This window comes from Mus musculus, chromosome 2 (genome assembly GCF_000001635.26).
Source record: "Mus musculus strain C57BL/6J chromosome 2, GRCm38.p6 C57BL/6J".
Taxonomy (NCBI): Eukaryota; Metazoa; Chordata; class Mammalia; order Rodentia; family Muridae; genus Mus; species Mus musculus.
In genome coordinates, this window is record NC_000068.7 from 70759913 (window position 1) to 70773057 (window position 13145).

At 37.3% G+C, this 13145-nt stretch overlaps 1 protein-coding gene across 11 annotated transcripts in view; it reads right to left on the reverse strand.

The window, feature by feature from the left end:
* Tlk1 (tousled-like kinase 1) overlaps positions 1 to 13145 on the reverse strand; it is a 113410-nt gene that overhangs the window by 47506 nt on the left and 52759 nt on the right. For 6 of the 11 annotated variants that reach the window (XR_003952263.1, XM_006499189.3, NM_172664.3 and 3 more), the window contains one exon: positions 10092 to 10163. The exons of 1 other annotated variant lie outside the window; for it this stretch is intronic. Coding sequence is in view for 4 of the 10 variants with exons in the window: in XM_006499189.3 (XP_006499252.1) it covers positions 10092 to 10163 (72 nt within the window). In the remaining 6 variants the exon portion in view is untranslated. Of the gene's footprint in view, positions 1 to 8949; positions 9019 to 10091; positions 10164 to 13145 lie in introns of all 11 variants that reach the window. 4 more of the 11 variants (NR_156420.1, NR_156421.1, XM_006499191.2 and 1 more) reach the window with 1 other exon arrangement.

Below are 13145 nucleotides of genomic sequence, written 5' to 3' on the forward strand. Positions count from 1 at the left end.
ACAACAACCCTAGTGCAAATGCATACAGAATAGTTGGTTTAAATATAAATAATCTGAGCAGCAATAATATTAAACAAAATAAAAATCCTCACTGAAGGCCACCACTGCCAATTCTGAGTCATTCATTTGTACACGGGCCTATTGGAGGAGTTAGAATTTCAGAGGAAAATGTACAGAAACTCACAACATACTTTATCACTGTAATGACTTGTCACTAACAAAGCTCCAAATACTACCCGCAATTTTCAAACTGTTTCACAAATGCCGGAAGGGAGAATAGGATTCAGAAATTATTAAAGGAGAAGATGACTAACTTAAGGCTCTAACCTAGAGAGATACATCTTATGCCACTGCTACCCACACCTACAAACACAGCATCTTATTTTAATATATTAATTCTCTCAGTGCTCGTGCTCCTTTGAAGAAGCACATTATGACTATAAGAACTACTCATCACACCCAAGACATCAATGATACAACTTGTATATTTATATAACATGTACATTTTTCATAGATCAAATACTTTCTATAGAACTTTTCAAGTTACTATTGCCCTTGCTTAACATGCTATTTCTCTGTCCTTCTCTACCTTTCTCAACTAACCCACTGTAGCTGATCTCAGTAAGGATTGACAGAGAAGGTAGAGTTGAATTTGTTTTAGAGCTAGGTGAAAAGAATACATTATTATAAAAGGCCCAAGAAATCCAACAAATAGTAGAACAGTGGCTAGGAGAAAATGGAGAAGGAAAGACTTTAGTACACATGAAACAGTTTAGCTTTACAAATGCCAGGTTTGAGACATTACTCTGACACGTGACTTGGTATAGTACAAACTTACATAGTATTTTCTAGCACTTGGAAATTTGTTTGAAAAACAAAGGCAAATTTTAAAGCACTCTAGAGGTGATAAATTAATGAATGCTATACTTTCATTGAGACTTAGGTTAGTGTTTAGCAAACAAAGGTTTTATATTTGTACCTAGCTAATCATGTGCTTCTTTGTTTATATTAAAGGTAAAATTGCCTTTGTTCAATGCAAATAAGTTTAAGGTAAAAAAAGAATGTTAGTGCTGTGGCAAACTTAAGGGCATAAATCATTATGGATCTTATCCCTATGAGCGGCAGAAGAGAGAGACCCTTAAAATTACCAGCATAAATACACTAAACAAGGCATTACAGGGTATGAAGATACAGCACATCAACGGAAAGGAGGTTGACAGTACAGTTTGCTCTATTACCTCGACTCCACAAAGCCTAACTCACAGGCAACACACATTAGATAAAATCTTAACAAAATCACTATAGCTAACAGGGCAACATTTAATTTCTCTCCAACTAAATTCTTTAAGACTTAAACACTTTAAAACACAAAAAAGTTATACTAATATTGAGTATCTTTGGTGAAATATTCATCAAACCAATGGTTGACTTGAAAAGTACAACTCACTGCCTGCCTGAATGCTTTATATCCACAAACCAAATTCAGGGATGGTTATTATAATGTGAACAGATGTCATGACAAACTTTTGCCTACAGCTGCTAAGAATAGTGTTTAATATGTTTTTTAATTTTAGTTTTATGCATATGGGTGTTTGGGTTGCATATACATATGTGTAATATGTGTATACCTGTTACTTACAGAAGTCACAACATTAAATTAGAATTAGATTCCCTAGAACTAGAATTATAGATCATTTCAAGCTATCACACATATACTGGGAACTAAACATGGGTCCTCTAAATGAGAACAAAAAGGACTCTTAACCACTAAGCCATCCAGCTTATCCCACTGTTCAATGGTTAACCACATTTTTGGACAGAACTTGTTAAACTAGATTGAGACAGGATAATAATTGAGAAATATCTTTATTACTTAATGGCACACACCAAAACATAGATCCTTTCTAAAAAAACAGTCAATGCAAATTAATACCGCTCTCCCCAGAATGTCAAATGTGTAAGATAGTCAGTTTTCAGGGCTGGCAATAGCTCAGTTGTTAAGAGCTCTGGCTGCTTGTTAGAGGACCAGAATTCAATTCCTAGCATACCCAAAGAGGTTCACAACTATCTGTAACTCCAGTTCCAGGAGCTCTTACAGCCTTTTCAACCCTTTGCAAGGCATCAGGTTTATATGTAGTATACAGACATACATGCAAACAAAATACATACATGTTAAGTAAAAATTTTTTAAAAGATATCCTGTTTTCTCTAAACTTTAAGAACTAGATTAGAATATAGTAAATTCTGTTGTAAATTTTTTTCTTGCTTCCTTGTATTTTATTACATTTTTGTAAAAACTTATTACGAAATATGAACATTAAGATGGAACTGAATAGCCCACCCCTGAAAAAGAGACAGAACTTTAATAATTATTATCTAGAAGTCTTTGCATGAAACTTTGACCCCTGAAAGAAAACCTGTTACACTGCTAACTCTAAAATCTACTACAGAAGTTTATATATGCAATATCTTGAAACCTTATCATCAAATAAAAGTTTTTCTTGCTGTTCTAAATAAACACACTAGCAACTTTGAGTGTATTTTATTTTATGGTGTATTGCTTCTTTTACATGACAGTATCATAGTAAAGTGGAGAGCAGCGGGAAGAGATGGGTAACACTCAACTCAAATATCGACTGTTGCACTGTTTTAAAGCCTGCAAATCTCACTGCTGTCATGCATGCCCAGCACTTGCCTCCACTGACAGGAAGTCTAATACTTAGGAACTCTGAGTTCTACAACCATGTTACTTACCATCCTCCCATCCCAACCTAAGCTTTTACTTGGGTTACTTAAAACTAAATCTCCATGTTAAAAAGAACATACTAAGTTTTCAATATAAGTGAAGAGTAATTTGATAATTTAGTGTGCCATTTTCTTTTTGTTATGCATCATAACTGTTTACTGACATCCTCTTTTCTCTGGCTTTCCCTTTAAAACTGCAAAGTCGAATGAGCTATAAAATTAGAATCCAGTTGAACTTTCTCCTTACTCAAATTATCTTGTCAGCAGCTTTTAAGTCCAAAATCAAAACCAAGCAGCCACACAGGACAGTTGTGAGGGATGAGTTGGGTGAGGTTTGGGAAGCAATAACTTGAGTTAATTTACCCTGAAGTCCTGGCATTATTAAAGTCATTACAAAAGCAAAATTTAGAACAGTGGTTTCAAGTTATGTCCCATTGTGATTCACAGGATATGAAAACTGTCTGGCATACACACACTGAAGTCACTACCTTAAACACAAGTTCCTAGTTACACACACACACACACCCCACATCACACATTATTTCTCTAAAAAGATTTCTTTTCACTTTATGTATTTACTTTCTAGATGGTTTCCTGATGCATCATGCATGTGTGTGTAGAAGTCAGAGAGAAGGTTGGATCCTCAGGAACTGGAGTTCCTGGTGGTGAGAGCCACCATGTGGGTGCTGAGAACTGAACCTGGGACCTCTGCAAAAGCATCAACTGTTCTTAATCAGTGAACCACCCACTGTCTCTGATAATTTTAAGTGTAAATGTGGTGTCAGGAAATATGAATTGCTTCTCAGCCTTTGACAAAGACCAAATGCAGAATATTCACATTCCAAAATTTAACTTCAAAGGCTATCAGTCTATACTTAACAATATTAATATATGAGACTACTTACCACATTTCAAGATCTTTACATAATAATTAGCACTATTGTAGAATAAGTCTATAGCTCAGTAGTAAAGAATTTGCCTGGTACAAGCTCTAAGTTCACACACACACACATACAAACACACTCTCTCTCTCTCTCTCTCTCTCTCTCTCTCTCTCTCTCTCTCCAACAGTACATTTTATTTATCTCGTGTGTGTGTGTGTGTGTGAGTGTAGATTAGTTTTATTTTCAACAGTTCTACCATATATCTATTGGCAGTCATTTTTCAATAATTTACAAAGTTTTCATTTCTAAACAGAGTATGCATTCCAAATATAACTATTTCTAGGAAAATGCCTTTAAAACTCTAGAAATGATTTTGATGTATCATTGGGACAAAGATAAGGCTATCTATCTATCATTATGATAAATTATGAATTTCCTGTGTAATATGCATTTCATAGTCTCTAAAATTAAGAATATTATTCCTAGGCTAAAGAGATGGTTTAAGAACTGTAAGAATGGGCTGCTCTTTCAGAGGACCCAGCACCAAATGGTGGCGCATAACCATCAGGAGCTCCAGTTTCATGGTATCCAATACCCTCTCTGGCATCTACCAGCACCAGACATGCCCTTAGTGCTCAGATATACATGCAGGCAAAACACCCATACACATAAAAAGATACCACTACTTCTTATAATCATCTGGTACAATTCAAAACCAAAATTGTGCCATACAGCAGAAAATTAATTAGGCTATACAGGTTCACTGGGCAGTAGGTAGTCATGGTTACTTGGTTATTTTAGAAAATGAGAAATAAAGGACCATTAGTAAAATATTTTCCATATTTTGTTGCCATAAAATGCATCTTTCTAGTATCTTTAAAACGCTACTAAAGAATAAAACACTGAAAACAAAATTCTTAGCAAATATCAGCTTGAGCACAGAGCCCTTACAATCTAAGTATCATGTGTGAAATTAACACCTGTGTGCTCTTACTCCAGACCTTACTTGGGCTGAGATATCTGACAACTGCTAGAAATTATCTTAAACCTAAAGACTCTGTACTCCAAATTAGTTTTCAGAAGTCTAATTAGGGGGATGATCCAGTAAGCACCACACTACCTTAGCTATCAAGACAGAGCTCTCCACACTTCTATAGTTGAGAGCATCCTTTTACAACGAGACAGGTTTTTGAATTAGGATTTCTACCATTAACTTACCACGTGTGTGACTATGGGCGAGTACACTCTGTGAGCTTGTTTGCACATCTTGGTGAGTTAAATTTCAGATAATAATTAATAATTCACCTCCATGGTTAATATACTTTACATTTCCTCTGAACTGTCAGTGAGTAGACCTTTCCCTCCCACTATCAGACAGCATTTGGATTTCGCAATACTTGAAGGCATTCCAGCTTCCACAGCGCAAAAAAGCTGAGGAGACTTTATTAAATACCCTCACTGATTATATAGCACAGTCTCCTCTGCTTCCCTCAAACTCTCCAGTGTAAAACGTTAAGCCTCACAAACCTTGCTCGGTTAAGTGTGTTTGTAGCAGGCGTCCTGAGCTTGCACTCACTAATTTAAAGAGGAGTACTTCAGAGGCTCTGTGCAGCCAGGAGGATTTTCCCTGATGATTTATACCTTGTGTATTTAAACCTACATTTAATTTAAATGGTCCTACATTTTATTTTAAATTCCTAAAGTGGTAAATACTGGTAAACTACATTTAAGAGGTTTACTGGGGTTCTTATAACAATTTGGAAGAGTTATAGAACTCAATCTTGAGAGCCGGAAGCCTGCAAACTGATTGTGTAGATGACTTAACACACTGGCATCATTTTAAACAACAGTAACGTGAGCAGCTGACATGAATGGCATGGATTTGCTGACAGAGGATGAAGATGCTTCATGAAGGAGATGGGTTGGCAGATGTTTACTTATTCTTTTAAAAAACTTCCACTGATCATCTTCTAGAATATATCGTTCTCTATACTAGAAGGAGTTTTCAGTGAAAACAATCTGACTTTTTTCTTCCATTAAGTTTTGTATGCAATCAGCTTGGAAGTTTTTTCTGCCTGAGAACAGTAAACCAGTCATCCGTCTGTCTCCTCTCCCTCTCCCTCTCTCTCTCTGTCACACACACACACTCACACACACTCACACACACTTTTATAAAAGGCAGTATTTAACAACTTTTTATTTGGTTGATAAATAAATGCCTAGACAACAATTATTTCCAAGGTTTTAGAACTTCTCCAAAAACTTCCAAAAATACTCCAAGGGGAATCTGAGTGCTGAAACTGAGAAGGGTGGGGGGAGAAGATTACTACCCCAGGAGATTGATGAGCAAGCCCCTCCCACTTTTATGGCAATGAACACCAATAACCAATAAAGGTCCCACATTTGAATAATGTGTGCTGTTGACATGACCATAGCCATGTCAAGGACCCCAATGCTCTGGGGTCCATGTGCAGATGCTGATGGTGAATGTACAAAATGTGATAGAGCCTGAGCCTATACTGCCCTGCAGAGACCCCTACCAAGATGAGCTAAACTTGCCTCTTCCACTTAGATGTATAAAATAAACAGTTTCCTGGCTGATGCTGGTACATCTTCAATGAAGCACACAGCCCACCCAATCCCAATGTTAGCATTGTCTTCATTCCCCAGCACCCCTGACAGGTCAAACCCTGAGATGTGCAAGATGGAGGCAAAGCACTTTTTTCCTTAAGCTGTTCTTGTCAGGCGTTCTACCACAGTAATATGAAAACAGCTAATAAAACCCAAACCCATTTGGGTGGGTTACAAATATCAGTATTTATTACTTTAAGATTTTTGTCACACTAGGACATACAAATACACACTCTATATAAATCACCGGTGTGATTGCACCATGTGTCACAAAGTCTGGAAATTCTCTAAAAACTCTTAAGAAAAAGAAAAGAACGCATTAGCAAAGATACAAAGAACTCTCTGAAGCATGTTTCAGGGAGGAACCCTGTAGGAGCCCTTAGGCTACACTTTAAGATGTGGTTATCTGAACCTAAGCCTTTATTAGCACCCATGCCAGAGACTTCTGGGTCTTTACCTCTACTTCTGCTCCCTGCAGCACCATCTCATTTGTCCGTCCCCGACAGACAAACTCAAGATTACCCAGACAGAATTCAACTCTTACCACCCAGTCACCTTCCCTCTGGCCTACCTGTCTAAAAGGTAAAATACTTTAAATTATCCTAGACTCCTTCCCTTTCCTTCTTTTTCTTAATAACATCAAATTCTATTCATTCTTCTTTTTTGAGTCTAGTGGGATACAAGAGCTTAAAAAACATAAACAAAATGCTACAGGACTACTGCCCTAAGCTAGGGATTCACTGCACATTAGAGTTTGAAAAGCATGTCCTGGGTAATGACAGTCACAGTAACTCCTCGTAAACTCTAAAAAAAGGAAGGGTGTACGAGGATGTAGACAGTTCAGAAGTCAATGTCAGCTGTCTTTCTCATTCTTGAGATATGGTCTCTCACTGAACCTTGAGGTCACTGATTGGCTAGACTGCTTGGTCAACAAATCTCAGTGACCTGTCTCTATTCCCTTGAAGACGAGGAACACGCCGCCACACTCTGTTTTATGTGGGAACTAAGAATTCAAATTCCTTGTTTTTGCACAGTACACTTTACTGATGTAACAACTTTCCAACCCCCACAAAAGGTTTTTATACTGTAATCCCACATCTAAAAATAAGTCATATGTGCATAGATGAACTAAAATAAAAATATAAATTAAAGTAGATTCAATTAACTTAATACTGATTATTATATAAGGTGCTTTTTAGTGTTAACAATAAGAAGACAGAAGAAAATATGGTTCTGGGTATGTGAACAGAAAACAATTGGGGAAAGAGTAGGTTAAACCCTAAGCACTAAAAGAGCAATGGCAGGCACACGTTTTTACTCTAATCTGTAAGTAAATGCCAGGAGGAAAAGTTAAAATGACTGAGGTTAAGGTGTGGGTTAGGTGAGGGCAGCTAATTAAACAACATAAACAGCTTTCAGTACTATCTGCTTACAGAAACAAAACACTCTTATTATAAAAATGTATTAGGGTACTAGAACTGCAGAGTATCTGTCTGTCAAGCAGACTCCAGGCCCTGTTTCCATCCCAAAAATAACAATCAGGAAACAGGTTACAAAGAAAGAATGAGTTTAAGTCCTATCAGGAGACAATGGGATGCTGCTACCTAGATTCCACTACTCAGCACACTCATGCCAGGGAGTGCTTCTACCTCAGGACCACTCACGCCCAACGCCCTAATCATCATCTAAGAACATTCGGTGTGGACAAAATTATTTTCTCAAAGAAACTCATTAACTAAGGTTTCTACTACAGAGACAAAACCTGAGGTTCATTTTCTGGATAAACAACTTCTGACAAGAAAATATAGAATAATGAAAGTCAATTCTTTGAATATTAGGAAATATGTACAATTTGAAGAAATGTCAAAATACTGTTCCACTAGGCTTAACTAACAATTTTAAACATCCCACATACAGAATACAGGACAGCAAAAGCCAAATGATTTTTCAAGATTTCCTAATGCTGCCCCAAATGTCAAAATGTCTACACAAATAAATCTATGTACAAGTAATACGGCTAGCTAAAATCCATCTAAAAATATAGCCATGGAATTTTTTTTTTTTTTTTTTTTTTTTGTCTCCCTGAGACAGGGTTTCTCTGTGTAGCTCTGGCTATCCTGGAACTCTCTCTCTATAGACCAGGCTGGCCTCGAACTCACTGAGATCCACCTGCCTCTGGCTCACCAGTGCTAAGATTAAAGGTGTGCATCACCACTGTCTGGCAGCCATGGAGTTCTTTAAAGGAAATTTTTATTATTAGGTTAATTCCTCTAAAAGAATCCAAATATTTGATCTATAACCTGCGTTATGAATATTGGTAACTAAGGAAACATAGAAACATTTTATCCTCTATGAAGATCTTATGTGGGGAACCTAACTTTTACTATATTTTTTCTGTTAAAAAAAAAACAACAACAAATAACAGAAAGGAAAAACATCTAAAGTTACTTTACTGCTCTTCATAACACATGATTATGAGAGAACATGTGAAATTATTGATTATACTCATCTATGAAAAATATCAAGAATATTCCAAAGTCCAGAAGAAATAAACTAAAAATATTCTTGATAGTTGTTTTGTGTTTAACTCCACTTGGTTTAGAACTAAACTGTTTTACAGGTCTCAGTACACATGTGCTCATCTGAACACTAAACTGTGAACTGATGCTACAGGGCAGCTACCGCTTACCTCAAGGGAACCTACTGCAGATAAAGTCCCGTCACTTGCACAGTCCTTTCAGCTGCCTGCCAGTTGTCTCTGTGGAAGGGAAAGCCTGATGAGTGAGAACCCTATGCCACACTCCTGTGGAGTGTAGGTGCCTGCACAGCTGCACACAACTGCCTGCCTACAGGGTTCTAGGTTCTCTCAATAACACACAGCTAAAAAGAAGCCACCTTTGAGTTTCTCTCTCCATTGAATAAGGAAGCCAAATGCAGTAAGAATTCCTAAGTGTTAACAACCTATTGGCAGAAAAAGACTAAAGGAACCAAGTACAAATGTGTTACATTGACAGGAAAAACACAAACATATACATGCACGCATACATACACACATAAATTGGTTAAAATTAATGGACAGAACTGTATAACCCGAGGAGAGAAAAGGCTAGACTCACAAAAAGTCACTTTATCAAAAACAAGAATGTTAAACCCAAATACATTTGTGCCCACCATTTTTAGAAGACGCCATCGAGTATATCATGCACAGAATGAACCACACTGTGGACCCAAATATCCACTTGTAAATACCACCTACTTTCTTGGTGAGGTCAGTAAATGGGTACTAGGCAAGAGGAATTTATCACATTTTTTTAAAAAAAAATATGCAAAATGAAAACCATCAGCTTGATTCCACAAGAATTTCTACAAAGAAGAAAGATGTATTTTTATAACTAGGAAAGTACACAAACCCTTATAAAGATTAAACTAAGATGGGAAATACTAAAATAATAATTTAAAAGCTGAAACGCAGCATACTTCAAAACTCACATTCATCTTATAAAACTATGAATGGCTGGTTTGCATTGATAACACCTCTACATTATTCATGTGTAAATTAAGTTATAAAATTAAAAAAAAAAAAACAAACAACCCTGTATTCTAATGCCAAATATATTCCTTTATCCCAATATTGTGCTTCATTAAGGCCACCCCCACTCCCTACCACCACTACCCCAGAGGAAGATAAAAACCACTACATAAAAACTCTAAAAGGAAACTTTAAAATAGTAACCTTTGGTACCAAGATTGGGAAGGGGGAAGAGACGCTCATTTAGAAGACAATGCAAGTTCTTACTTTCCCAGCACCACATTTAAAATGAAATTACTTACCTCTGATTCTTTGTCACTTAGAGATCCTAAGCTTCCAAAACTGTGATTAGAACTTTCATTATTTGTTGAAGCCTGTGAAAGATTTTTAAAGGTGAAAATTAGGAATGATTTTAAAGAAAAATAATACAAAGTATAAACCAATCTTCACTTATATGAAAATCAAGTATGATTTTTTAATCCAGGTAGCTAAGTAAGCAAGGTAACATGTTCTCAATGCTACAAATGTCTAGAATGATTAGTCAGGCTACCAAAATCCTGCTGTTTCAGGATTTTACTTATATTGGTGATTTTTAAAAAAATATATTTAATATCATTTCAAAAGCAAAAGAACTGGGCCATATCTGGGCAACAAGATCACTAAAGTTCCCAGGCAATGTAAGGAGAGCATTATGCATGTGCCTCGGTCATAATGATCACAGTCTGAGTCTCACACGCACCAGCAATGTAAGGCGTCATCTGCCATCATCCTAAGAATCACAGTCATGTCTCATTCTTTCTTTCCTCATAAAAACAAAATACCCCCCTTTTTTTCTTTTGCTTGGTTTTGACTTATTAAGAAACTCTTAACTACTTTCACAATCTTAATTGCTATTCTCAAGTTTCTCCAATGTCTATTTTCAAGCAGTGATGAACAGACACGAGCTATGTCAGGAGGTTGGTGTCTGTCCTCCTTCCAATATGCTTCCGTAACACTGAGCATTTGTGACTCCTGCAGCAGTCTCAGCAGCTTGGATCCATTCTTACAGGAATGTTTTGACCAGTCAATGATAAGTTGCTGCACAAATGCACACCAACTGATCTCTCCAGATTTCTCAATCATTTGTAGATACACGTGTGGTGACAACTGTGAACCGCTGCATTTTATGAACACTATAAAGCTATCAACATGGAATGGCAGCTGATATGATTACAATTCAAGAAGTATTGGGTCAAAGTTTAAAAGTAAGCAAATTTGTCAAACTAGAAATTCTGATTCTGGAGTAATGCAGGCAGTAGTGAAGTTTTTGACCATCTGTAAAACCCTATGAAGACATGAACAAAACTAAACAATTAATGAAAACTCTATAGAAAAACAAAATAAAGCCAGGTGACAGAAATTTCCACAAATCTTCCCCCAAAACAACAGGAAGAGGTAATGTACAAACAAGCAGCCACAGGCCTGTATAAAACACACAAAGAAAGAGGACGGCTGCTTACAAAAATGAAACAAGCAACCACAGGCCTGTATAAAACACATAAAGAAAGATGATGGCTGCTTACAGAATGAAAACAGGATAGCATCAAATACCAAAACCCATTCATTAAACCAGCAGACAATTTAAGGACACAGTAGTAGCCCAGAGACTTTGCCCCCTTGAAACACTCATTAAGTACAAATAGTGCATCCACAAGAAAGGCTAAAAGGTTGGGACAATCATCTTATATGAAGCCTGGGAAGTCCTGTATACTACCAGGTGTGAAATTAAAAGGAGCCCAATAGTACAATAGTAATAAAGGAAGAGAAATATCCAGATAAGAGGTCAGAAGAGGGCTGCAGACATGCCTCAGTTGGTAAACTGCTTGCTGTGCATGGGGACCCGACTTCAAACCCCAACACCTACATAAAATACAGACACAGTAGCAGTATGTACCTACAATCTCAACACTCCTGAGGCAGAGACAAGAGCATCCCAGGGGCTTGCAAGGCCAACCAGTCTATCCAAATAAAGGACCTCCAGTGAGACCCAGTGGAAAATGGGTGAGATGACTCAGCCATTAAGAGCCGCTCATCCAGAGGACCCAGGCTTAGTCCCAGCATCCATCCAGGAAGTCCAAACAATCGATAACTTGAGCTCTAGCATCTGACTCTTTCTTTGGTCCCTGTAGGAACCAGGCAAGCAAATGGTGAACAGACATACATGCAGGCAAAACACCCAGACATATACTAAAATGAAAATGTCTAAAGGTGATAGAGGAAGACATTGGCATGGCTCTCTGGCCTCCACAAACATGAACACACATGTGTAAACACTCACAATGTTCTGAAGGCACAAACTACAAATCTCAAAAAGAAACGAAAAACACCCCAGTTTTGATGTGAACCCAAAGTCAGCAGCCAAGGGGAAAAACTGTGGGAAAAGCCAGGCTGAGCCACCTTACTGATTCAGCCATCTGATTTCTCAAAAAGCAAACAAAATGGGTCAACCCTACGAAGGTACAACGAGAAAAAACGAAGGTACAATAAGAGCCCGTGTTAACAAAAGTGCCAGAAACACCATGAGCCAAGTGAAAACTGTAACCTACTATTTCAAACTGAGACACACCATTACAAAAATGGTTTATAATAAGAAAGAGCACTACAGTAAGATTTCTAAACATGAAAAAGTGGTAAAACTCAGAGAAGCTTCAGAAACAGTGCCAGTAAGGAGCAAGCAATAAACACAGCTTTAAGAGAGCCCTAAGGTTAAAGGACATTTTGAAATCACAAGGAATACAATAAAAATCTCATTTATTAGACTTATTTGTTTTGCTTGTGAGTTCCTGTATGAAGGATAAGGACAACCTGCAGGAGTCCGCTCTGTCCATCGTGTGGGTTCAGGTGCTTGGCAACAAGGCCCTCCACCCACTGAGCTACCTCATGAGCTGAGTGAACAGGATGAGGGGAAGCAAATAGGGAGGCACTAGAGATTTAACAGAGGGAAAAGAATTACATAAAGACTACTGAAAGGAGAAAGTAATACAATTATAATTCAAGGAGTGTTCCCTGAAAATATTTCAATTTACAAATGACTGGGAAAACATAACACGTACCTGTGAATAGCAATTCAAAAGAACAACCAAGTTTCCTAAAGGCTTTGTGTGCTTTATGCCAGGAGAAAACATTTAAGGAAAGCTATTGTGAGCACGGCATTTTACATCCAGTGAAAGTGATTTTTAGGATAGTGACTGTAGTCTGAACACACTCAGGAACTACTTGCTCAGATAACCACAATGAAGACCTGAACATCCAATCACTGAGGGAAAACAGGAATATTATTTGTTTACTGATAAAGGCTAAATAAACAATTATTTATT